Genomic DNA, 27,496 nt, shown 5'->3' with positions numbered 1-27,496 from the left:
GGCTTTCTCAGATGCTGGTTGTAGTAGCAATGTCCTTGGTGTGCGTACAAGTTCACTTTCTCCTATGGGGTTGGAATGGTAGAGATATTTTGAAGCTCATCTCATTTTCCATGATGTGCACTTTTTTATTTATTTATTTTTTCCCCAATATTTTATTTACTGGGTTGAATAGTTCAGGTTTCAGGCCAGTAGAGAAGGTGTCCTGGGCAGAAACTATTTATGGCTAAAGCAGGTGGATAAATGCAATATGAAATGGTGGGCAGAGGTCCCAGCCTTGACATAGGTGGTTGGGGGAGCTCTCAGTGAAACACACCGAAGTCTTTTCAGGGGAAAGGGTGAGAGCCACCTCTCCTCCCTTTTTCCTTCTGGCCTCCCCTGCCAGGCCAGCTGGAAAGTGATCCACCTCCCAGATACATCCCTGACCCAGTGTTCTGGCTATTCAGATCAGACAGGCACCTTTTTTCACTGCAGAAATGTTGATATTCCACGTAGAGAAGAGTTGTGACTCTACCTCTTGTGCAAGCCTGAGCCTGAAGGGTGCTCCCTCATGTGGGGCTGCAGTCACCCTGAAGTGTTCCAGAATGGCTGTCTGTAGGACACCCTTACCAAACTTCCATGGGAGAAGCCCATCCCCACTGTGTTTGCAGTGGTGGATGAGGAGGAAAAGAAGTTCTCTTTTCCAAGACTCTTCATGAGCACCAGGGCTGCTTGACTATTGGGTTAGAACCGCAGACTTTTCTTGCTGAGCCCAGCACTGCAAACATGACTCTGATGAAATAAACTTCCCACCAGCAGAAAGATCTGGGACTCCAGGCCTGCTCTCCAGATTCTTTTGTCCCATTGCGTGTTTCATTAATGTGGTACACTCCTCTTTCCCCTGGGACTAGGAGTCCCTAAGAGGTAGACTACTGTGAATACTGTTGCTCCTCTAGGTCCACCCACACAGTGGGGCTGCCACACTTGAGGCCACCGTGGGGAATGTCTGCAAGGGATCCAGTAATGTGACCTGTCTTCTAGCAGTGGGTACCAGTACCAGCTCTGATGGAGGTGGCAGGAGAGTGACACAGACTCTGTGATTCCTTGGCTATAAATAGGCTTAGTGTGTTGGCTATTTCAAATGCAGGTTGTAGGAGTAATTAACTGGTCATGTAGACAGACTTAGGACTTCCTGGTTAGCCAGGGTGGTGCAGATGATGGTGTGTATTAATCCGTTTTCATGCTGCTGATAAAGATATACCCAAGATTGGGTCATTCATAAAGAAATAGAGGTTTGATGGATGCACAGTTTCATGTGGCTGGGGAGGCCTCACAATTATGGTGGAGGGTAAAATGTACTTCTCACATGGTAGCAGACAAGAGAAGAGTGAGAGCCAAGTGGAAGGGGTTTCCCCTTATAAAACCGTCAGCTCTCATGAGACTTACTACCACAAGAACTGTCTGAGGGAAACTGCCCCCATGATTCCATTATCTCCCACCAGGTCCCTCCCACAACGTGTGGGAATTACAGGAGATACAATTCAAGATGAGATTTGGGTGGGGACACAGCCAAACCATATCACGGTGATAGCTGAGGTCACACACAAATTTTCTCCTTCCTGGGTGCAGGTTATTCTACCTGCAGATGCTGTAATGGACTGTGTCAGTTGGCTTCCAGCCAGGTGGTGGTACTTGCAAAAGAGCACCAGCTGTGGTGGTGGCAGTGCGATTTCTGCTTGCCTTATGTTACCTGGGGGAGGTACTCTGGTTTCTTATGTGAGGTGCCCGTCACGTAATCAAGCTCCCAAAAGTGTCTGTGCTTTGTGTTAAGCTACCAGGGTAGGTGGAGGGGCGAAGCCTGGTCAGGGTTGTGTTGGGCAGGTCCATACAAGCAGCACAAGCAGCATTCCCTGTGGGGGCCAGGGGACAGTTCTCTGGCCACTAGGGTAATGATTCAGGGACGAGGACAACTGCCTCTGCTTCACTGAAGAGTTTGCACAGCATTTAGGGAGTAGCAGGCAGCAGTAAGCTCCACCCAGCTTCCATGCACTTGGCAAGGCAGGCCTTACTTCCACAGTGTTCTGCTAGCAAAAGCTAGCTAAGTTCCAGGAAGTCTGCGCTCAGAGCTCAAAACTGTCCTAGGCCATAAGCCTTCCCCTCAGAGACAGCAACTGTGACTTTCAGGCCACTCCCCTCCCAATCCACCCACAAATCCAGGGCACCCAGCTTCTGCACTCGTGGCTGTGGTACACTTCCCATTCACGCCCTAGTTCCGGCCAAGGGAGTTCATCCCCACTTGAGATTATATCACAGATTTTAGTTGGGAACTTCTCTCAACCTGTGACTGCTGCCTGAGTTAGCTTGCAGACTTCCATGAGGTTCCCAGTGATGTAGAATCAGCAATAACCTCCCGTGGTCTGTACTGGAGACCGGGAATGTCCGCAAGTCTCTTCCAGCTGGTGCTCCTGCTTTTATATTCCCCACTGCTCACTAAATCAGTTCCAGTGCTTGGTAGGGTTAACGCCTTCCCCCATGGGCTGGATTGCCAGGTTCCCCAGTGGGGATTTATATCCTGGAGGCAGGCTCTCACCCTCTCACACTTTGAGGACTTACAATTTTTCACCTGGCTTATAGTATAGATTGCAACCTACCTCTTCTTTTAAAGGGTCTTATGGTTTCCTTCCATTTTCCTGTTAAGTTCCTGTGTTGCCTCCTGGAAAAAAGTTCACAGTGTGTATCTCTACGTATTCTCTACATATATCTCTGCATATCTCTACACCACATCTTATCTTTCCAAGTGGGAGAGGCATGCTAACATTGCCTCCAATTCACTGTCTTAGGGGGAAAACTTTTTTTTTTTTTCCTACAACTAATTTTGGATTCAGTTTGCTCTTGCTTTTCTAGCTCTTTAGGGCACAATTGTTAGGTTGTTTATTTGAAGGTTTTCTTTTTTGATGTAGGTATTTATTGCTATGCACTTTAACTTTAGTACTGCTTTGGCTGTATCCCATAGGTTTTGGTACGTTCTGTTTCCATTTTCATTTGTTTCAAGAAATCTTTACATTCCCTCATTGGTCAATTTCTTCATTGACCCAGTGGTCAATCAGGAGCATATTGTTTAATTTCCATGTGTTTGTATAATTTACAAAGTTTCTCTTGTTATTTATTTATAGTTTCATCTCATTGTGGTCAGAAAAGATACTGGATGTGATTTCAGTTTTTAAAATTTTTTTGAGATTTTTTTTGTGACCTAACATATAATCTATCTTTGAGAACGTTTCATGTGCTAAGGAAAAGAAACTGTATTCTGCCTTTTTTGGATAATATGTTCTGTAAATACATATTAGGTCCATTTCTTATAGACTGTTTCTTTATTTTATGTCTTGATGATCTGTCCAAAGGTGAAACTGGGGTGTTGAGGTACCCAGCTATTATTGTATTGGGGTCTATCACTCTCTTTAGTTCTAATAATATTTGCTTTCTATATCTGGGTGCTCCTATGTTGGATGCATAGATATTTACAATTATATTCTCTTACTGAATTGAACTTTTTGTCATTATATAATGACCTTGTTTGTTTGTTTTTAGAGTTTTTGTCTTGAAATCCATTTTATCTCATATAAGTATAGCAACTCCTGCTCTTTTATGATTTCCATTTTCTTGGAATATCTTTTTCCATCCCTTTATTTTCAGTTGATGTGTGTCTTTATAGGTGATGTGAATTTCTTGTAGGCAGAATATAGTTGAGTCTTATCTTTTTGCACATTCAACTGCTGTATGTATTTTGATTAGGGAATTTCTTCCATTTAGTTTCAGAATTATTAATGATAGGTATGGACTGACTACTGCCCTACTGTTATTTCTTTTCTGCTTGTTTTGTTGGTCCTCTTCTTCCTTCCTTCCTTCTTGTTTTTCTTTGTGTAAAAGTGATATTCTCTGGTAGTATGTTTTAAGTTTTTGCTTATTATTTTTGTGCATTTACCATAGGTTTTTGTTTTGTGGTTACCATGAGGCTTGCAAATAACATCTTAAAACCAAGTATTTTAAACTGATGACAACTTAACCCTGATTAGAAAAGAAGAAAAAAAAAAGAAAAAAGAGAAAAGAAAAGAAAAGACAAAGAGAAAACTAAACAACTCTACACTTTAACTCCATCCCCTTGGCATTTTGAGGTTTTGTTGTCTCTATATTTATCTTTTTATACTACCTCTAAAAAGTTCTTGTAATTATTATTTTTAATAAATGTGTCTTTTGGTCTTTCTACTAAAGATACATACTGCAGTTACAGTGTTAAGAGTATATTGTATTTGTCTGTATACTTACTATTACCAGTGAATTAGATACCTTCAGGTGATTTTTTTTCTCATTTGTTAACATCCTTTTCTTTCATATTGAAGATCTCCCTTGCGTATTTTTTGTAAGACGGATCTGGTGTTGATGAAATCTCTCAGCTTTTGTTTGTCTGTGAACGTATTTCTCCTTCAGGTCTGTAGAATAATTTTGCTGCATACAATATTCTAAATTGGAAGCTTTTATTCCTTTAGCAATTTGAATATGCCAATCCGTTCTCTTTTGTCCTATAAGGTTTCTGCTGCAAAGTCTGCTGCCAGACATATTGGAGCTCCTTTTGGTTATTTGTTTATATTCACTAGTTGCTTTCAGGATCCTTTCTTCATCCTCGACCTTTGAGAGTTTCATTAATATGTGCCTTGATGTAGCCTTATTTGGCTTGAATCTGTTTAGTGTTCTATGATCTTCTTGTACCTGGATATTCATATCTTTCTCTAGGTTTGGGAAGTTTTCATTATTATTTCTTCGAATAAACTTTCTACCATGATGTCTCTCTCTATACATGTTCTCTTTAAGGCCAACAATATTCGATTTGCCCTTGTCAGTCTATTTCCTGGATCTTACATGTATGCTTAATTTTTTTTATTCTTATTGTTTCCCTCTGACTGTATTTTTATATGTACTGTCTTCCAGCTCACTAATTTTTTCTTCTGTTTGGTCAATTCTGCTATTGAGAGACTCTGATGCATTTTTCAATTGAATTTTTCAGCTCCAACATGTCTACTTGATTTTTAAAAATTATTTCAATCTCTTTGTTAAATTTATCTGATACAATTCTGAATTCCTTCTCTGTATTATCTTGACGTTTGTTGAACTTCTGCAAGACAAGTATTTTGAATTATCTATTTGAAAGGTCATATATCTTTGTCACTCCAGGACTGGTCACTGGTGCCTTATTTAGTTCGTTTGGTAAGGCCATGTTCCTTGGATGTTCTTGATGCTTGTGGATGTTTGTTGATGTCTGGGCTTTGAAGAGTTAGGTGTCTATTTTGTCTATTTTGTCTTCACAGTCTGGGCTTGTTTGTGCCTGTCCTTCTTGAGATAGCTTTCCAGGTATTCCAAGGGGAATGAGCGTTGTGATCTAAGCTTGTGGTCACTGCAGCTGTATCAGTACTAGGAGGTGCCCTAAGCCCAGGAATGTTACAACTCTTGCCAAGTCATAGAGGCACAATGATGCTTCTAGATGAAACATTGCCCTAAAGGGAGAATTCCTTGGGTTACTAGGCAAAGTATCTCAGTCTCTTCTCTTTTGTTTCTTGAACCACAAGAAGTTTTTCTCCCCATGCTGGGCTGCCTGGAGTTGGGGGAGGAGTGACACAAGCACTCCTGTGGCCACCACAGCTGGCACTGTGCTGGGTCATACCTGAAGCTAGCACAGTACTGTGTCTTGCCTAATGCTCACGGTGACTACTGCCTGGCTACCACTGATGGTTATTCAAGGCCCAAGGGCTCGTTAGTTAGCGGGTGGTGAACCCTGCCAGGACTCAGTCATTGCCTTCAAGGAAGAAAATTCCCTTCTGGCCCAGGGTGGGACTAGAAATGCCATCCAGGAGCTAAGGCCTGGAATCAGGGACTTCAGGAATCTAGTTGGTGCTTTATTTTATTGTGGCTTAGATGGTACCTAAGCAGTAAGACAAAGACCTCTATATTTTTCTTCTCCTTTCCCCAAGTGAAGGGAGTTTTTCCCCAAGCTGCACTGCCTGGAGTTGAAGAAAAGGGTCCCATGTTCTTTAAATCATCTCTAGATTACTTATAATACCAACACCTAATACAATAGAAATGCCGTGTGTATAACCGTTATACCGTATTCAATACCTAATACAATAGAAATGCCATGTATATAACCAAATGCCATGTATATAACCGTTATACTGTATTTTTATTTGTATTCTTTTTATTGTTACATTATTTTTATTTTTATTTTTTGAATATTTCCAATCCAGACTTGATCGAATCCATATATCCAGAACTTGGGTATATGCGGCTGACCATATAGTATTCTGTTCAGTTAGAGAAAAAAATGTACCAGTAGCTCAAAATTTGGAAACTTGGCTATCAGCAATTCAAGACTTAATGTAAAAAAATTTTTTTTTCTAGGTATGTATAAATATGTAACATTAGCCTCAAAGAAAGAAAATAATCCAAAATTATCTTTCTTTTATTTATTTACTTATTTTTTCTTTTTTTAATTATACTTTAAGTTCAAGGGTACATGTGCACAACGTGCAGGTTTGTTACATGTGTATACATGTGCCGTGTTGGTTCACTGCACCCATAACTCATCATTTACATTAGATATTTCTCTTAATACTATCCCTCCCCCAGCCCCCCACACCCTGACAGGCCCTGGTGTGTTATGTTCCCCACCCTGTGTCCAAGTGTTCTCATTGTTCAGTTCCCACCTATGAGTGAGAACATGCGGTGTTTGATTTTCTGACCTTGCAACTCATCATCACTGGCCATCAGAGAAATGCACATCAAAATCACAGTGAGATACCATCTCACACCAATTAGAAAAGCGATCGTTGGGGGAAGGGGGAGGGATAGCATTAGGAGATATACCTAACGTAAATGACGAGTTAATGGGTGCAGCACACCAACATGGCACATGTATACATATGTAACAAACCTGCACATTGTGCACATGTACCCTAGAACTTAAAGTATAATAATAAAAAAAAAAGAAACGCGATCATTAAAAAAACAACAGGTGCTGGAAAGAATGTGGAGAAATAGGAACACTTTTACACTGTTGGTGGGACTGTAAACTAGTTCAACCATTGTGGAAGACAGTGTGGCGATTCCTCAAGGATCTCTTTCTTTTCTACTTTTTCTTTCCAAAGGAAAGGGAAACCTGAGTGACAAGGTTAAGTAAAACTATGAGCTGATTAGATGTTGAACACTACTGCCTTCATGGAAATTTTACTATTTTGGCTAGAAAAAGAATTCAGAAAAGAAATAGTGTTTAAAAGTTGAACATTCATTTCAAGGAATCCTAAACTAATTTGTGTGTGTGTGTATGTGTGTGTGTATATGTGTGTGTGTATGTGCTAATAGCTTCATAATCATTAATCATATATTATTTTGGTTATTGGCATATATTCCAAGTAAAAATAGCTTGTGAATCTAATCAATTATATTTTCCACAAAGCAGCGGTAAACATTTTGTTTTATAAAAACATAAGAAGACATTAATTGTAGCACAGTGGATAAGTGCCTTGGAGGCATTAGAACACTTGGTTTTAAATCTTGGCCCCAGAATCTACTGCAAATATATTCTTGCGCAATTTACTTACCTTATCTTTACTTCCTTATCTATAAAATTGAAATTTTAGGCTGGGCGCGGTGGCTCATGCCTGTAATCCCAGCATTTTGGGAGACTGAGGCAGGTGGATCACTTGAGGTCAGAAGGTTGAGACCAGCCTGGTCAACATGGCAAAACCCTGTCTCTATTAAAAATACAAAAAAATTAGCCAGGTGTGGTGGCAGGTGCCTGTAGTCCCAACTACTTGGGAGGCTGAGGCAGGAGAATCGCTTGAACTTGGCAGGTGGAGGTTGCAGTCAGCCGAGATCGTGCTACTGCACTCCTGCCTGGGCGACAGATCAAGACTGCATTTCAAAATAAATTTTAAAAAATCAATAATTAAATTTAATTAAATTGGAATTTTAATAGTGTCTACCTCAGAGAGTTGTGAAGAGTAAATGAATTAACTTAAACAAAAGAATATAAAACTGTTATCTCAGCCCTATATGGTACCTCTCACTTCTATAGTATTAAGACTATATAATTGATTTGACAAATAAATCTGCTTGTTTCAGATGTAATCTTTATAATTGATGTGAAAAATATTTTATTTAAAAAATATCTTTAGGCCAGGCACAGTGGCTTATGCCTGTAATCCCAGCACTTTGGGAGGCCAAGATGGGCAGATCACTTGAGGTCAAGAGTTCGAGACCAGTCTGGCCAATGTGGTGAAATGCCATCTCTATAAAAATACAAAAATTAGCTGGACATGGTGGCGCATGCCTGTAATCCTGGCTACTTGGGAGGCTGAGGAAGGAGAATCATTTGAACCTAACAGGTGGAGATTGAAGTGAGCCGAGATTGCGCCACTGCACTTCGGCCTCAACAACAGAGCGAGACTCCATCTAAAATAATAATAAAAAAGAACAGAAAAAGAACAAAAAGAAAAAAAAAATCTTTATACTACCTTTAAAGCTGTAGCTTGAATTCCTAGGAAGCAGGAAACATTGTTTTCAATTCTCTATCCTCTCTGTATTTAGCATAGTACATTATTAATTTTGTGGACTTCTTAATATTGCTTTAATCTTGAGTTATAGGAACTAAATTAGTATGTAAGCAGTTTTATCCTATCATTAAATTGCTCTAAATGTGAATCTTAAAGACTTGAATAGTTTAAGTATAATTTTAAAACTTATGGTAGAGCAATATAATGATTTCTTCTTCTCAAAGAAGTAATGGAATCTATCAAAATTAAAACAGTAATTTAAAATCTTGGTCGAATTTCAAATTGCTATATCATATATATGTAAATTGGACAAAGATAACACAGTCAAGCATGAAGTCTATTTTTTTTTCTTTTTTCTTTTTTCTTTTTTTTTTTTTTAGACAGGGTCTCGCTCTGTCACCCAGGCTGGAGTGCAGTGGAGCGATCTCAGCTCACTGCAACCTCCATCTCCCAGGTTCAAGTGATCCTCTCACCTTAGCCTCCCGAGTAGCTGGGACCACAGCCACACACCACCACACCCAGCTATTTTTTTGTATTTTTAGTAGATACAGGGTCTCCTCATCTTGCCCAGACTGATCTCAAACTCCTGAGCTCAAGCGATCTGCTCACCTCGGCCTCCCAAAGTACTGGGATTACAGGTGTGAGCCATCACGCCCAGGCCCAGTGGTCATTTTTAACCATAATTCAATATCATGTGACAACTCAACTGCTATGTACTAGTTGAGGATAAACAGTCTGTGAATTATCTTCACCAGTGGAAGGTCTGTTCAAAATCAGTAATAAGGGTTTTTAAAAATTATTATTTCTAGTTTCTTATTTCCCATTTGTTTTCTTGTTTCAGGGCTTTGAAGACTGCTTGGTATTTGATGAGTTAATGGATAAATTCAATAATGACCTCAGTAAGTAAGGTCAATTTCTCAACTGGACGTGGACTAGCTCTTCTGACTAATGTTGGACTTATTTCTGATCCTCAGTGATCACAGACCTCTGATGTATAATGTAAATTCTCTCCCCGGGATTACGTATTGTTCTACTAACAGTCTATGCCACCGTTCTCCCGGAGCAACAACTAGCACCCAGAAAAAGAAACATAGTTTGCTTTGAAGTTTCTATGTGGAGGTCCACAAAGTGATTCACTCAAAGATAAAAGCTCGGAGTACCCATGCTTGGCAGAGATACGCTGCTCTCTCTCCCTTGTCAGCCTAGGTAACACCCTCTGCCTGCATCTCCCAGCAGCAGTCCCAACGTTCTGGCACCAGGGATGGGTTTCATGGAAGACAATGTTTCCACAGACGGGGGCGTTGGAGGAGACGGTTCCGGGATGAAACTGTTCCAGCTCTGATCATCAGGCATTAGTCAGATTCTCATAAGGAGCGTGCAAGCTAGATGCCTGGCCTGTGCAGTTCACAACAGGGTTCACGCTCCTATGAGAAACTAATGCCACTGCTGATCTGACAGGAGGCGGAGCTCAGGCGGGAATGCGGTCTCACCTGCCACTCACCTCCTGCTGTGCGCCCGGTTCCTAACAGGCCATGGACAGAGGGCTGGGGACATTTACCCTACAACACATCCTCAGAAACATTCTTAGAAGCTCCAGTGTTTTTTGCCCTGTCAAAGATTGCATCTAACTCTTTTTTTTTTTTTTTTTTTTTTTTTTGAGACGGAGTTCTGCTCTTGTTACCCAGGCTGGAGTGCAATGGCGATCTCAGCTCACTGCAACCTCCGCCTCCTGGGTTCAAGCGATTCTCCTGCCTCAGCCTCCCGAGTAGCTGGGGTTACAGACATGCGCCCCCACACCCGGCTAATTTTTTGTATTTTTAATAGAGACGGGGTTTCTCCATGTTGGTCAGGTTGGTCTCCAACTCCCGACCTCAGGTGATCCTCCCGCCTCGGCCTCCCAAAGTGCAGGGATTACAGGCGTGAGCCACCATGCTGGGTCATGCATCTGATACTTTCATTTGCCTTCTGATTAAAATCGATTCAGCCAATACATTAATTTTACAGATAATGAACTTTTAAGTATTTATATGTAATTCTGGAAGTAATTTAAATTAAATGTGTCCAATTATATATATTATGTATATAGTATAAATACATAATATGCCTGATGTGCCTGGGTCTGAAGAGATTATAGCATTCCATGTCAAATTTCTTCTTTTTTTTTTTTGGAGACGAAGTCACTCCATTGCCCAGGCTGAAGTTCAGTGGCTGCAATCTTGGCTCACTGCAACTTCTGCCTCCTGGGTTGAAGCAATTCTCCTGCCTCAGCCTCCAGATTAGCTGGGATTACAGGCATACACCACCACACCCGGCTAATTTTTGTATTTTTAGTAGAGATGAGGTTTTGTCATGTTGGCCTGGCTGGTCTCAAACTCCTGATCTCAAGCGATCCACCCACCTTGGCCTCCCAAAGTGCTGGGATTATAGGCGTGAGCCACCGTGCCTGGCATCAATTCCTTTATGATTTTTTTTTTTTCATTATTTTTCAGTCGTCTCTGTCAAACGCTCAGGAGCCAGAGGCCTTTGTTCCCTCTCTTCCTTCCTAGCCCTCGTGTGACTGATTTGCACATGACCACGGAGGTGGCTGGAGGGCTTGTATATTACATATATAAAACAAGGTGCAAACAATAGCCTGAGAACTGGATAACCTTTTCCTGCTTCCCAGCATCATGTGCTTTCAAAAGCCACCTCTGATTTTACACTTGTTTCAGGTAAAGGATAGACTAGAGGACTGACCTTAAATTACACCCAGTTTCAAGTCCTGACTTGCCAACTTATTAACTGTGTGATCTTGAGCACATCACTTCATCTTTCTAAAGCCTCCGTTCTTTTTCATCTGTAAAGTGGAGATAATACTCTCAACTTCAGAGTTGTAAACATTGAATAATTCCTATAAAGTTTTAAAAAGAAAAAAAAAGCCTGTCATAAAGTAAGTTGGGAGTAAATGTTTGCTGTGGTGTTTTAGGAAGTCCAAGGACACTGATGCCTGGGTCTGAAGAGATTATAGAGTTCCAGGACAAATTTTCTCATCTTTTTTTTTTTTTTGGTTATTTCCCCGTCAAGTCTCTCAGATGCTCAAGAGCCAGAGATATTTTGTTTCCTCCTTTCCTAGCACTCGTGTGTCTGGTTTACACATGACGTTGGAGGTGGATAGAGGGTTTATGCATAAGAACACACTGTCAACGCTGGTTTGGGGCACTAGAGAACAAAGATAAAACAATAGTATAGATTAACTGTTGTAATTTTTATTTAATCACGACAGGAAATGTTCTATGTGTATTATCAATAGTCATAGATTGTTGGTTATACAGAATGGTTATTTATAGTTTAAAAAAAATAGCAAGAGCATTGGTGGTGAACACACTGTTTAATTTGACCTGTGAAGAGTTCAGCACATTTTTATAGAAGGTTTTAGAAAGATGTATTATTTAACTTCCAGGTTTGTGTCTTCCTGCGTTCTCAAGATTGAGAATCCCAGATAGTCACGCGATTTCAGACCTATCCATGTACAATTACATAGAGGTGAGTGAGAAGGTTTGGCTTTATTCCATGAGACGGTTCACTGATATTCTAACAAATGTTCTTTTCTTTTTCTTTGCTTCAGCCTCCATCTCATGCATGCTATATAAGAATACCTACAGATAAGAACACACACACACACACACACACACACACAGCATTCCCTAGACTTGGGTGGATTGTGACTCTGTGGCCAGTGACAATGACCCACACACACTATCTCTATCTACACTTTAAGGACATTTAGGAGGTAACAAAACCTCTGATAATTCACATGCTTTTATCTTAGATATTTAGTAATATGTTAATTTAATGAAAGGACAACTTTCAGATGTGTTAACATATTTAGAAAATCTAAGAAATGTTGAATGGCCTTTTCACTCATAACATTATAACTTACATATTTAGAGTAGCATTGATTATCCTTTGGAACCTTACGCACTAGAAAGAAAATGCATAATACCAAAAAGAAATTCATGTTCAGGAAGATTAGTACTTTGAAGAAAAACACATTAATTCCATTTTGAACCACTCACACGAAAAGTTCACAATAAGTGATTGTGATTATAGTTTTAAAATAATAAAATGAAAGGATTTACAAGATAAATTTAAAGCAGAGTGACCAGCTATTTTCCATCTCTCCTGAAGATAGAAAGAAACTGGACTTCAGCTTGAGCAAAATTGCATCAGATGTGGTAGAGGACGTCCTACAAGATATTGGAGGATTTATTGATGTATCTTGTCCCATCCTTTAAAAACAGGATGGCTATGACACAGTATCTGTCCTAAAAAAAAGAGTAGGTCCAGACAAACATAGCTTTAAACAATCTCTTTTTGCCATAAACAATATTACAAACCAATCAGGAAGCAACAGAAAATTAGACAAACCTGGCCGGGCGCGGTGGCTCAAGCCTGTAATCCCAGCACTTTGGGAGGCCGAGACGGGCGGATCACGAGGTGAGGAGATCGAGACCATCCTGGCGAACACGGTGAAACCCCGTCTCTACTAAAAAATACAAAGAAACTAGCCGGACGCCTGTAGTCCTAGCTCTTCCGGAGGCTGAGGCAGGAGAATGGCATAAACCCGGGAGGCGGAGCTTGCAGTGAGCTGAGATCTGACCACTGCACTCCAGCCTGGGCAACAGAGCGAGACTCCGTCTCAAAAAAAAAAAAAAAAAAAGAAAAGAAAATTAGACAAACCTTTGAGCTCACAGATTACCTGCAGATCTGGTTAAACAAACCCTCTACTGAAATAGACTTCCTATATTGACTCCTGAGCAAAATAAACTTCCCTAGCAGGCTTCATGTATTTGCTGTACATTTTCAAGGCAATGTCCTATATGACCGACATTTACTAAAATGGATTGGGAATAACATTACGGAAACAAAAAATTATTTGACTACTTTGTGTTTGGCATTGCGATGAGTGGGAATGAAGAATAATACTAAGTCACAGTAAGAAATGAATGTGTTCGTTCAAAAGCATTCTTTAAGACTCTCATTATTGCAGATGCGAGCACATGTCAACTCAAGCTGGTTCATTTTTCAGAAGAATATGGGGAGATTTCTTCATGCTATTATGCCATCGACCTTCATCCCTCTCTATACCATGGTAAGGTCTGAACTGAAGACTTTTCCTCATTTTAATTTTCTGTTTAGCTGTTACAGAATATACAAGAATACTTTTTAAACTTTCCTGCAGGTCTCTTTTTCCAGAATAAGATACCATGAGGCTGTGCAGCGTTGGCATTGGCAAAAAAAGGTTGGAACAGATTACATTTTATGAATTTTTTAATGTGATGTGTGAAAATGTCAGAGTATTATGATTATGTTTGTTTCAGACAAATACGGAAATAATGGGACACCAACGGTTTGCCTTCCAAACAGAAACTGCCCTGAATACAGAGAGGGAAGAGTGCTTACTGAACAACATTACAAGGAGGTGGCAAAGAAAGAGAGCTTTTGAAGGGAAGAGTCTCAGGAAAGAAGCTGATGCTAATATTTCTCAACTTTTTACTTTATTTTAGCAAGATGTACTGTTCTTGATTTTTGCTTCGTGCAATATTCTTATGAGTTTAATTTGTAAAGTTGGACAGAACTGAATCACTTTTAAAACACCTATTCCAATGGAATGCTATAATACATTCATTTTGGGCAGTTGGCCTAGAGATGCCATTAAATGGAATTCTGATTCCCTAGTCTTCCACTTTGGGTATTTTACAACGTCCATTTATTCAACAGACAGTTTTATTTAGTACACAGCACTGAGCTGTTCACACCTTTCACCAAGCTCAGAGGCTAGTGGGGGATAGAGACAGTTGCACTGGAGAGGGATACACTGCCCCCGAGGAGGACAGGAGGGGCCAGGATGGGGGAAGGCGGAAGACACATGAGAAACATAGTTCAGTGGAGCTGGAAGGCGGCACTAGCGTGTGAGAATGGTCAGAGGGTGGAGGCAGGGCTTTAAACACCTGGAATATTATCTTGAGAGAAACAGGGAGCCCAGGGAGGCCAACAGCCTCAGGTCTGAATTTTAGAAAGATGTCTATATGGAGAATGGATTGGAAGAAATCAAGATGTATCTAAACAAGATGAATAAAATAGGGCCTCCACCCTTCAGGAGCTGAAAGTCTAAAAGGGGAAAAGATGCCAGCAGGCAGTTAGGATGCAGGACACTAAGTGCGGGGAGAGAAACAGGCCAGGATGCCGTGGGAAAGCACCTGACTCAGGCTGGAAAGAGTCTCAGGCCACTGTTCACAGCTAGTGTTTAGTCTCCATGTGAGTCTTAGTCACAGAGGCCACCAGGCCACCACTCTTCTCCTGGAGACTTTTGGGAAGCTTCTGAGAAGGAACGAATGATGTGCGGCTCCAGCACAGTGGTACTCTTCTTAGAATTCACAGCTCTTTTTCTAAACTGCACAGGTTTTTTAATGACTGGACAAAAGCTGACTGCTAAATTTTTTTCATACAGAAGACCTTGATTCATGAGTTTCTTGGGAGAGAGGGAGAAGGGAGACTCCCAATCCTTGACTTTATCTTGATCTTATCGATTCCTGACCTGGTGGTCATGCAATTAAATTGTTGTTTCAGGTTAAAGAACAAAGAGGACATTGTTTACCCCTTTGTTGTTAAAAAAAATGAAGTCTATTTTCAGATTTGAATCTCTGGACAAATGAAATGAGAGATCTTGCTGTCTTACAGGTGATATACAAAGGACTCCTTTTCTTGGGATCACTGATAGCCATCAGCAGTACTTACCTACTTATGCACTACATGTCACCACGACCTTTCCACTACTTCAGAAGACCATGGAACTGAACAGCTCACTTCTGGAATACAAAACATGTTTCCCTACAAAGGCCATGGACTTCCTAGAACAAATTTATCTCATTAGCAGGTGATAGAAAGGTTTTGAGGTTACAAATGCTTGATTTCTCTGTGACCAAAATTAAGCACGAAAAGTTTCCATTGCCATATTTTATTCACTAATGGAAGATAGTGATCTGCTTATAATTAAACTGAATGTAGTATATCTCTGTGTGTTAATTGCAATTACTCGGGGTGGGGGACATTTTAAAAGTTGAAACATGCAACTTCCTCTACATTATACACACTCAGGTTGAGTCATTCTAACTATAAAAGTGCAATGACTAAGATCTTTCGCTTCTCAGAAAGTAAGGCCCAAGATGCCTCAGGGAAGACCGTAATCATGCCTTTTCTTTAAAAGACACAATAGGACTCACAATAGCATTGCCCCAACACCTGGGACTAAAAATCACAACTTGCCTAGCATGTTAACTGCACTTTTCATTACCTGAATGGAACTTACCTAACCACAGGGCTCAGATGTACCAGATAAAACCAGAAATGTAAATAATGAATTCAGGGGAGTTCCAGAGACTTACAAAATGAACTCATTTTATTTTCCCAGCTTCAAATACAAGTCTTACCGTCTGTTTATCTATCATCTATCATCTAATCTATCTATCTCTATTTATTTATGTATTAGAGATCAGGTCTCACTCTGTCGTCCAGGCTGGAGTGCAGTGGCATGGTCTTGCTTCACTGCAACCTCTGCCTCCTGGGCTCAAGCAATCCTCCCAATTCAGCCTCCCAAATAGCTGGGGCTACCAGGCTCAGCTAATTTTTTGGTATTTTTCAGTAGATACCGGGTCTTGCCATTGCTGCCCAGGCCAGTCTCAAACTCCTGGCCTCATGTGATCTGCCCACCTCAGCCTCCCAAAGTGCAGGGATTAGAGGTGTGAGCCACCACTGCCAGCCCAGAGTTACCCTCTAAAGATAAGAAGAAGGCTATTAATATCATACTAAGCAAAGGACGGGAAAGGGTTTTATTCATAAATTAAATGTCTACATACGCAAAAGTGGAAAGGAAACAAGGGGAGACAACTTTTACAGAAATACAAAGACATTATTTTATTCAATTTCAGACCCTCAGAAGCAATTTACTAATTACTCTTGGACTACATACTGCAGCAGAACCAGCAATACACTTGATTTTTAAAAGCACATTTAGTGAAAACATTTTCTTTGGTTCATCCTTCTTTAACAGGCTGCTGAGTCACTGAGAAGTCCTTCAAACATGATTATGAAGATGAAACACTAGAGTCATATAAGCAATAAAAATTGGGCAATGGGCCAGGCGCAGTGGCTCAAGCCTGTAATCCCAGCACTTTGGGAGGCCGAGACGGGCGGATCACGAGGTCAGGAGATCGAGACCATCCTGGCTAACACGGTGAAACCCCGTCTCTACTAAAAATACAAAAAATTAGCCGGGCGTGGTGGCAGGTGCCTGTAGTCCCAGCTACTCGGGAGGCTGAGGCAGGAGAATGGTATGAACCCAGGAGGCGGAGCTTGCAGTGAGCCGAGATCGCGCCACTGCACTCCAGCCTGGGCGACAGAGCGTGACTCCATCTCAAAAAAAAAAAAAAAAATTGGGCAATAAGATGATTCAGTGTTTCTTTTCTTTATTGTCAATGAAATCCTTGAGTTCTAATAATCCATGTTTAGTTTGTAGGGAAAGAAAAAATAATTTTTCCTTCTACCCACTTTAGGTTCCTTTGCTGGGGCCCCTATAACAAAAGACAGATTAACAAGAGAAAAACAAACATAAGTTTATTAGCAGATATATATAATATATGTGGAAAATACAGGTGGAAATACAGGAGAATGAGCAAATCTCAAAGAGCTGGCATCTTAGAACTCCCTGGCTTATACAGCATCAACAAAGAACAGTAAATGTTTAGAAAAACAACAAAACAAAAAGAGCTTTGAGTCTGTAGGGGCAGCAATTTGGGGGAAGCAAATATATGGGAGTTTGCCTTGTAGATTCCTCTGGTGCTGGTCTCCAGGCTGACGAGGATTCAAAGTTCTCTGAAACTCCTCTTTGTCATAGTGCACATGTAAAAAGTCTTTTGTTTCCAACAAGAGGATTTTCTTTTTCATTCTAGAATTATCTCCTTGATAACTTCAACAGACATAGGACATGACACTGAATAGAGTCCAACAGTACAAAAAAATTCAGTATGTTCTAGCTACTTCACACATGTGTATGCGACAGTTATTTTTACAGTAAGGTATTTTCGAGAAAAATGTATTACGTGATTTGGAAAATAGAGTAATTTAAAAAATATATTTGAAATGAAAATCTCCAACACATTAGAAGATGATGTTAGATGCCCATCGTCTGCCACAAGTGGTTTTTTCATTATGTAAAGCACCCGTTGAATTAAAATAATTTATTTTTGTTCAACCTCTTCCTGAGGCCCAAGAGCACATGGGCAATTCGGATTTCCTGCTGGACCACAAAGTTCTGTTGATATTATATAGAACGGGTATTCCAGACACTTCTTACGATGGAAGTCTAAAAGTGGCATCCAATTTAAGGCCCCCTCTTTTGTTGCCATTCTTCATTCCTACAAAGGACGAACTTGGATCACATCAACTTTGGACCCATTGGTTTTGTCGCTGTCGTCAACTGACAGTGATTCATCACTGGTGATAATAAAAATGATGGAAGAAGAGTTGAAAGTCACTTTTTTCTTTGGCCTGTCCCCATCTTTCTGTGACATCACAATAGGTCTGATCTGCATTTCACTCCCAGCTGCTGGTAGGTCTTTAGCAGGCCGCTGGCACCTCAGCAGTCGGAGGCACAGGAGCTGCAAAAGGGATCTTCGAAACTGGGCAGAGACAAAATAAAGGGGAATATGAAGTAAAAGTTGGGCACTTATCTGGATTAATAGTCAAGGAAATCAGTTGAGCTGAATTTCAGTTGTTTCTTGTTTGTTAGCTGGTGTGGATGAGGGGTTATGTGATCATGCTCAGATCTACCTAAATCACCCCAGAGCTTTATGTCTTTTCTTCATTCTAATTCTTATTAACCAGAATATGTAGGACCATTTCAGTACCTTGTAATCCTCCAAGCTTCAGTCTGCACACACTTTCTATGAGGACAGGTACAACTATTAAGAGATTTTGAACATTAAGTCAGTCCACAGATATTCAGTGGGTATCTACTAGGTGACAGTCACTGTGCTATAATTAGAGATTTTTTACTGTAAGCAACAAAAACAGACAAGGCTCTTCCTGGCAGAGTTTAGAGCCTGGTGTACTTGCTAATGTTTCTTTAATTAGGTGAAGAATTTTTTCTATCGAAATTACTAATAAGTTGGGGAAAAAATACTATGGCAGACAGCACTAATGTCATCAACAAACATAATTCTTCTCCGTGTCCTGGGTACAACATCAAATAATATTTCTTGGTCTCCTTTCGGCTTCTCCTCTCTGCTGTTCCTCTCGACAGGAAACTGGGAGGCCAACGTGTAAAGATCATAATATCGCACAATGGAAGGGACCTAGATCCCTAAATGACTGCACAGGACAGATCTCATCTCCTCCACCCAATACATTATTAGACTGTGAACTGTGACCTGAATGAGCAATCAACTCCGTTTGAATTCACTGAAATGTTGGGGTTGCTTGTTATAGTAGTCAGTCCATCATGACCAGTAAAACATACATCAAAAGTTAATGCAATTGTTATCCCCATTATTTACAGTGAAATAAATGGTGAATATATGGACTTTCTCAGATCAGGAAATACCAATTAAAAATATAATAGCTACATTGATTTCTGTCTTTTTTGTTTGTTTTTTGCTTGGTTTTGTTTTACAGCAAACACTGCCTGATAATGTCTTCTTTAAGTCCCAATCTTATGCAAGTTAGCATTTAGTTTATACTCATATTTAAAAATTTTTATTTTTTCTATCTGATTCAAAAATTTAAAAAATAAAAATATTTACTTGTTTGAGACTTTATTCACTAAACCATTGTTTGGTTAAGTGTTAAAGAAACATGATGATAAAAGTTAAATAGAGTATGTATGCCAAAAAAAATGCTTTTCCATATAAATGGTAAGCTCTTTGAGGACAACGACTGTTGTTTTTATGTATTGGTTTTTGTTTGTATCTTTTAGACTTCCTGTTTAAAGTATGCCCCTAGGAGCCAGAAACATCGGGACCATGTGGGAGCTTGTTAGACCTGCAGAATATTGGGCAGCCATACATACTGAAGGAGAATATTCATTTATTACAAGATCTCCAGGTGTGGGGTACGCACATGAAAGTTCTAGAAGCAGTAATTTATAGCCCATTGGCTGACAGAAAGAGTGCAACAAATAATTGTTAATGTATTTTTATTTTGCCTGTTGAGAGGGTGGTCCCTAAAATACCTTATTCTCTGATAGAAAATTAAAGTTATAAACCATCTCACTAGAAAAATTCATATGTGTGCATACTAAAAAGTTATTATAAACAATTTCCAGGGTTGTAATGGCTCTTCTGAGGCCAACTGAAGGAATGTTTAGGTCCTGTGGACTCCAAGTTTAAAATCTCTGGGTTAAAGGAAATAGACCAGTTGAAGGCAACAAAAAACGGAAAGAAACACTGTCAGTGAGAGGAGAATAAGGCACGTGGAAGTGAGTTTATGGAGAGTGTAAGCCAATAATGTTCAAAGAAAAGGAAAGGCAAAAGAAGAGGCAGAGGGATTTAGCACTGAACATAATACAGTTACTACAAAAGTGCCCGCTTCTTCCATATTCTTGAGCATTAGAAGTCACAGTGATTATTATTGCCCTTTATTATTATGACTTGTTATCTTTAAAATTCCAATGGAGTAATTAAGCATTATTTTTAACTTTTAAATTCTCTGAAACTTAGAGCCTCAGCTTTATAATAATCATTTTGTGGGCTCTCCCAGCCATGACTCATAGCCATCAAGTCAAAACCTTTCAACTACAGAAACAGATGATAAGGAAGTTCCTCTTCTTTTTGAGACAGGGTCTCGCTCTGTCACCCAGGCTGGAACACAGTGGTGTGATCATGGGTCACTGTAGCCCTGACCTCCTGGGCTCAAGAGATCCTTTCACCTCAGGCTGCTGAGTAGCTGGGACTACAGGCACATGCCACCACGCCCAGCTATTTTTTTTTTTTTTTTTTTTGAGAGAGAGAGAGGGGCGTCTCATTATGTTGCCCAGGTTGGTCTTGAACTCTTAGCTCAAGCAATCCTTCTGCCTCAGCATCCCAAAGTGCTGGGTTTACCGGCTTGAGCCACCACATCAGGCCCAGGAAGTTTCTTGAACCAAATTAATTTAGGCTAGACATTTGCTGTGGCATGTGCATAACAACCCAGACCAATTGCTACAAGTATCTATAACCCCAAGTGAGGAGTTATAAGCACTGGATTTGGGGACTTGAGCAAACTAGGTTCAAATCCTGGCACCAATACTTCCTAGATTAGGCAAGTTATTTAACCTCTCTGAACCTATTCACAACCCATAAAGAAAACAAGGAATAATATTAGTGTCTATTTTGTGGAGTTTCGTAAACTTGCTAGTAACTTGTTCGTGACTTGCTTGTAACTTGCTCGTTGCAGTAAGAATTTTAAATGTATTATTAACTTCGTCGCTGTTATTACTAGGCATAAACTATTTTCTGATGAATTAAATATTAATTTTACTAGAATTCTACCTAACAAGTGTGAATCCCTATGGGTAGTTCTTAGAATTGTTATGATTTTCTTTGGAAATATTCTACATTTCTTCCTGATCCCTTTACATTCTGACAAAATTCTTGATTTGGTTTTTTTAATTGAATCGACTCTGAATCACCTCTGTAAAAGTATTACACTGTCATTTCCAACTCTATCTTCAGGGTGAAAGCAATCAGTTAATTGCAAAGCGTACCTTTCTGATCATGAAGACATAAATCACTGGATTGTATACAGTGTTGGATTTAGCAAAGAGGTACGAAACAATAGATATTGTTGGAGTGACCAGGTGACCATGACCATTAACCACCAAGAAGCAGATCACGATATAAGGCATCCAACAGACCAGGAAGGTGAATATCATTAAAAAGCACATTTTGGCCAGTTTCTTTTCATATTTTAAAATCTTGATCACTTGAGTTGTCTGAAGATCTTCCACGCAACGAAGCTGCCGAAAGGAGAAAGAAAGGAAAGGGCTTTAAAAAAATAAAAGAATGGCTTTCTTTTGTTATTTTTATAACACATATTCAGACACTATTCTTGGCCCCACCTAAATGGAAAGAGAACTGAATAGGACCTTGGGAGGCTGACTTCTGATCCGAGACTCGTAGCTGAGTCCAGCTTTAACCTTGCCGGGCCTCAGTCTCCCCACTCACAACATAGGGTGGTTGAGCTACATAGCCTCCTACATCCTTCAGTGTTTTTTTAATGTTCTCGAATTTACTTAATAAGAAATAAGATGATTTTGCCTAGATCTTCAAATCTCTAAAAGACAATTGGAAAGAGTCACGATAAAATGGAAACAATTTCCCCACCATCCTGGAAACTCTAGAGTGCTAGTTCTGGAGTTCTCAAAGCAGACTGCATACCCATGTCATGTCAGTTCTGCATGATGAAGCCTGCAGCTGGCCTTGATGAGAATTTAATCCCCAAGTGCATTCTTACGGAAAACCAGTTTTTCAATTCACTACTAATGACTATAAAGTAGAATTTCAGGATAAATTTGTTTGCGATTGGCTTCATTAGGGGCTCACTTGCAGAGAAGAGCACTTGGTAAAACTCCTTCCTCTAAAATCAGCCTGTCTACTCCCAGTCTGTTCCCATTAAAGGGATGGACGAGTAACGATGTACAGTCTGAAAGTTTACTTTGAGTTTCTTGAATATAAATTTCTTTTTGCTGTTTCTCCTAGTATTATAAATGTGTTATAATAATACACGGGCAAAGAATATTTCTGCACACCAAAAATACGTTCCTAAATAAAAATAATTCTCTCTAAACATTGTAATAAGTTATACGACTTTTACTACAAAAATACAAGTACTTTATATATTGATTTTTTTAAGTAGTTAGCATATTGTTGATACTTAGTATTGATTACTTTATGCTGGGAAATTGACTGCATTTCAATGAACTCTAAGTGTACCATTTAGTTCTAGCATTATCATAAAAATTAAGAGGGCGGGGAGCGGTGGCTCACGCCTGTAATCCCAACACTTTGGGAAGCCGAGGCGGGCGGATCATGATGTCAGGAGATCGAGACTATCGTGGCTAACACAGTGAAACCCGTCTCTACTAAAAATGCAAAAAATTAGCCGTGGTGGCGGGCGCCTGTAGTCCCAGCTACTACTCGGGAGGCTGAGGCAGGAGAATGGCATGAACCCGGGAGGCGGAGGTTGCAGTGAGCCAAGATCACGCCACTGCACTCCTGTGGCAGTGCCTGGGAGACAGAGTGAGACTCCGAGACTTCGTCTCAAAAAAAAACAAATAAAAATAAAAATAACAAAATTAAGAGAAAGAATTTCCAAAGAAATCATTTAGAACATGTGCTTACAGTATTTCCAAATATATTTTAGTTAAAATTCCCAAATTACTGATATCCAAAATTATATTTAAGAAACTATATTCTTATCAAAAGCATGTATTCAGATTAGCAAAGAATAGAGAGAAATAGGGAAAATTTAAGTCGTTGTTTTTTTAGGGTAGAGAGACTATGTGTGGGGAAAAGTGGGTATTAAATTTCTAGTATTCAGTTGGTGCAAAAGTAATTGTGGTTTTTGCCATTAAAGGTAAACCTTTGAAGGTAACCTTATTTAAAGGTAAATAATATTCCTTTACTAGTATGCCAATTACTTAAAAAAATCAATATATAAAGTATTTGTATTTTTGTAGTAAAATTAGTATAACTTATTACAATGTTCAGAGATAAAGATTTTTATTTAGGAACATATTTTTGGTGTGCAGAAAGGTAAATAATTTACCTTTAAATAAGGTTACCTTTAAAGGTTTACCTTTAATAGCAAAAAACGCAATTGCTTTTGCACCAACCGAATACTACTATTCTGTGTGCGCAATTCTATTTTAAAAGAAACTCTTTCATTTAATGTGATATAATATTATTCTATTTTCAAAACATCATTTTGGGGGAGCTTCCCTAGAGTTTATAGGAAGGCTGTGGAGTTTTGATAAAAGCTCTAGATTTGGAATTAGAAGATCTAAGTTTATATCCCAGATTCACCACTTTTGCTCGCAGTGTGATATTGGGCAAGTCAATAACCTCCTTTAAGAGTAAAGAAGAAAGGAGGTTAAACAAAAAAACCTATTAGAATTAACAGAACTTGAGTTCCATTTCCACATGTATGACTTTGTGGGGTGGTTTTTGAGGTTAAGTAGTTATTTATATTTGAACTAGATATGAAACGAACACACTCGTATGTATATGTACCTTTATGATACTATAGGATATTTGGAATCATTATTGACTCTTCAGAGTTTCCATTAACAAGTAACATGACCACATCTCAGTTAACTGCCTCCCAAACCTCCGGTATCTAGGTCCAATAGTTTTATCTGTACCATTTTCTGGGCAAGTCAGTCTTTATCCCCTCTCACCATTTATCAAAGCAGAGCACTCATTTATCCATCTTGGAATTACATGCACGCTGGAGAAATTAATTGAAATAAATGTTGGTCTATAGTCCCCAGTGCCTCTTTGGTAGAAGGAGAAGATCTTGACTAATGTTTTAGATTATTTGGGTTTATATATGTGAAGTTTTCATGATTATTTTTTATTTATCTCTTTCAGGCCTCTTTGTTTCATTACTTTCTATTCCTTCATTCTGCTCATTAAATATTTTCCAAATAAAAAATTCTATTTCATGCCTCACCCTCTTTATTCAATCATTTGAGGATAGTTTTCAAAATTGCTATGGATGAAGCAATTTTGAAATGATTGGCACAGGCACAAATTTGTCCTAAAGAATGAACCACCTAAAACAGATTCTTCAGAATTCTCTATTAAAGTGTTCTTTGGCTGTATAAATGGCTGATGCCTAGTACTCATTAATCCAAGACATCTGTAGATTTTCAAAGAATTTCACTGTGAATCTTCATTCTCAAGTGTGTAGCTATGTCTCCATCGCGGTTATGAGTCATCTCTCTCTGAATAAGGAAACGGAGGCAAATTACTTGCAGTGAGCTCTCTGTTTAGGTAGCAGCTAAAGTCAAATCTCTTCACACTTTCACCCCTTCTCCTGTCTTCCCCTTTCTATGCCCTCTGCTTGTAACTCATTCCAAAAATAGTGACTGATCACCTACTCATGCAGACACTATACCAGCTACAGGTGAGAAAATACATAAGACCCAGTCTCTGCTCTTGAGGAATTCATGATTTGGTGAGGGTGACGCACACTGAGCAGGTAGAAGCCATGAGGGAGGTAAACAGGGAGGATATGGTAGTACACAGGATCCTGAGGGCTAGAGCAACAAAATCCTGCTGTTAGCCTTGTGAGGGAAGGAGGAATTAGTCAAGTAAGGAGGAGAGACAGAATGTTCCAGAGAAAGAAAATGTGCTAAGACGAGAGGTAAAATAACAAGCCAGTGTCTGAAAACAAGAAATATTACCATTGGCCGCATCCCGAGGTGGCAAGAGGAGGGGTGTGTCAAGAAATGAGGCTGGACAGGTAGACAGGAGATGCCATACAGGACCGGCCGACCGCACCCAGGGGCTTTATTTTAATCACAAAGACAGTGGAACTTCTGAAGGTAATACTTGAGAACAACTACTCTGGTGGCAGTGTGCAAAGAATGGAATAGAGGAAAGCAAAATTTTCAAAAAGGAGAACTAAGTTGTTTTTTTTTAACTGAGTCCATGGCAGTGGGAGAGGAAAAAATGTATATACTAAAAAATATAGGGCTGGGCACAGTGACTCACACCTGTAATCCTAGCACTTTGGGAGGCCAAGGCGGGCGGATCATGAGGTCAGGAGTTCAAAACCAGCCTGGCCAACATGGTGAAACCCCACATCCACTAAAAATATTTTAAAAATTAGCCAGGCATGGTGGTGGGCACCTGTAATCCCAGCTACTCAGGAGGCTGAGGCAGGAGAATTGCTTGAACCTGAGAGGCAGAGGTTGCAGTGAGCCAAGGTTCTGCCCTTGCACTCCAGCCTGGGCAATAAGAGTGAAACTTTGTCTCAAAACAAAACAAAACAAAAAAACATTTAAGTGGTATGGATAAGAACTGATCAATAGTTGGGTGTTGGGGGAGACATGGATGACACTCAGTCAAAGATTACTCCTTAATTTCTGGTCTTGGTAGCTAGGAATGATGACTATTCAATGAGAAAGCAAATGGAGGAGTAGAGGATTTTAGGGAAAATACGACAAATTAATCTTTACATTTGTTAAATTTGATGAGTCTGTGGACCATCCAAGTGGAGGTGTTCAATAGGCAATTGACTACCAGGATCTGTTAGAGGCTGGAAGATAGACCTGAACTGGAAATAGAGATGTTACCAAGCTTGTGTCAGAAGGAGAAATCCTGGCCGTATGAAAGACCACTCAAGGCCAGTGTGTAGCATGGGACAAGAGCTAAACATAGGATGCTGGGGAGGCCCAAAGAAGAGAAGCTCTTGGAAGACATAAGAAGACGGGGCCGGAGAGTCAGCAACAAAGACAGCAGAGAAAGGCGCCCTAGAATCGATGGCAGGAGAACATCACAAGAAAGTAGAAGTTGTCAACAGTCTCAAACACCGAGGATGCTAGAAAGGAATAAAAATGTGTCCATGGGATCACATATCCGGGAGCTCATCAATGACTTGAAATGAGGGCTGTATTAGTGGCAGTGCGGTAGAGGAAGGAGTCACCAGTTTGCCTTAAGTTGAGGAATAAGTGCTAGATAAACTTACTAAACTACCAACTCCCTAAACTACAACAGAAATTTATTCTCACAGTTCTGGAGGCTGGGAAGTCCCAGGTAGAGTAGCTGACAAGATAGGTATCATTCTGAGGCCTCCTCTCTTGGCTGTTATCTCACTGTGTGCTTCCATGATCTCTTATTTATGCACACGTGGGAAGACAGAAAGAGAGACAGAGAGAGAGAGAGACAGAGACAGACAGAGAGAGAGACAGAGAGAGAGAGAGAGAGAGAGAGAGACAGAGACAGAGAGAGAGAGAAAGACAGAGAGAGAGAGAGACAGAGACAGAGAGAGAGAGACAGAGACAGAGAGAGAGAGAGAGAGAGAGAGAGAGAGACAGAGACAGAGAGAGAGAGAAAGAGAGAGAGAGAGACAGAGAGAGACAGAGAGAGAGACAGAGAGAGAGAGACAGAGACAGAGAGAGAGAGAGAAAGACAGAGAGAGAGAGAGACAGAGAGAGAGAGACAGAGACAGAGAGAGAGAGAGAAAGACAGAGAGAGAGAGAGACAGAGAGAGACAGAGAGAGAGACAGAGAGAGAGAGACAGAGACAGAGAGAGAGAGAGAAAGACAGAGAGAGAGAGACAGAGAGAGAGAGAGAAAGACAGAGAGAGAGAGAGAGACAGAGAGAGCAAGCTCTCTGGTGTCTCTTCTTACAAGGACACTAATCCCCTAATCCCATCAGACCAGAGCCCCATCCTCATGACCTCCTCTGACCCTAATTACCTCCCAAGGCCCCATCCCCAAATACTGTCACATTGGTGGTTAGAGATTCCACATAGGAATCTGAGAGGGACACAAACATTCAGTCTATTAACAGGAAGAAATTGGCACATTTTATATGCTCAATAAATACTGGGTAAATGCATGCTTACTGAGTGACAATGTGGCACCAAGAGTCACCAATGGTTCTTTGAGTTAGCAGTGACAAAAGGGAGAAAAATAAAGTGATAGCTAGAGGGAGCTGAGAGTAGATTGTGATTAAAAAAAAAAATAGCCTGGTAATATGCTAAAGGGAAAGGACCAGTGGTAAGGGAGAGTGTGAAGATACAAGTGAAAGAGAAAATTATTAAGAGGTGTCTCTGGGGCACGGAAGGGGGTGGGGGAGCAATCAGAATACAGAATCGAGTTGGTCCTGGGAGAC

The 27,496-nt window shown here is 40.1% G+C and overlaps 2 protein-coding genes across 5 annotated transcripts in view; one reads left to right on the top strand and one right to left on the bottom strand.

The window, feature by feature from the left end:
• KMO (kynurenine 3-monooxygenase) overlaps positions 1-15,627 on the top strand; it is a 57,993-nt gene extending 42,366 nt beyond the window's left edge. For both annotated transcript variants that reach the window (XM_074036921.1, XM_045391147.2), the window contains 5 exons: positions 9,418-9,475; positions 12,016-12,098; positions 13,606-13,707; positions 13,798-13,857; positions 15,297-15,627. In XM_074036921.1, the coding sequence (XP_073893022.1) occupies positions 9,418-9,475; positions 12,016-12,098; positions 13,606-13,707; positions 13,798-13,857; positions 15,297-15,413 (420 nt within the window). In that variant the 3' untranslated portion in view covers positions 15,414-15,627. The remainder of the gene's footprint in view (positions 1-9,417; positions 9,476-12,015; positions 12,099-13,605; positions 13,708-13,797; positions 13,858-15,296) is intronic.
• Positions 15,628-17,211: 1,584 nt separating this feature from the next.
• OPN3 (opsin 3) overlaps positions 17,212-27,496 on the bottom strand; it is a 47,637-nt gene continuing 37,352 nt past the window's right edge. For 2 of the 3 annotated variants that reach the window (XM_005539667.5, XM_065541902.2), the window contains exons 3-4: positions 21,355-21,606; positions 17,212-18,292 (exon numbers count right to left, since the gene is read on the bottom strand). In XM_005539667.5, coding sequence (XP_005539724.3) covers positions 18,029-18,292; positions 21,355-21,606 — 516 coding nt within the window. In that variant the 3' untranslated portion in view covers positions 17,212-18,028. The remainder of the gene's footprint in view (positions 18,293-21,354; positions 21,607-27,496) is intronic. The other variant, XM_074037015.1, reaches the window with a different exon arrangement.

The sequence above is a fragment of the Macaca fascicularis genome, chromosome 1, assembly GCF_037993035.2.
Source record: "Macaca fascicularis isolate 582-1 chromosome 1, T2T-MFA8v1.1".
Lineage (NCBI taxonomy): Eukaryota > Metazoa > Chordata > Mammalia > Primates > Cercopithecidae > Macaca > Macaca fascicularis.
This window is presented reverse-complemented; position numbering and strand designations above follow the sequence as displayed.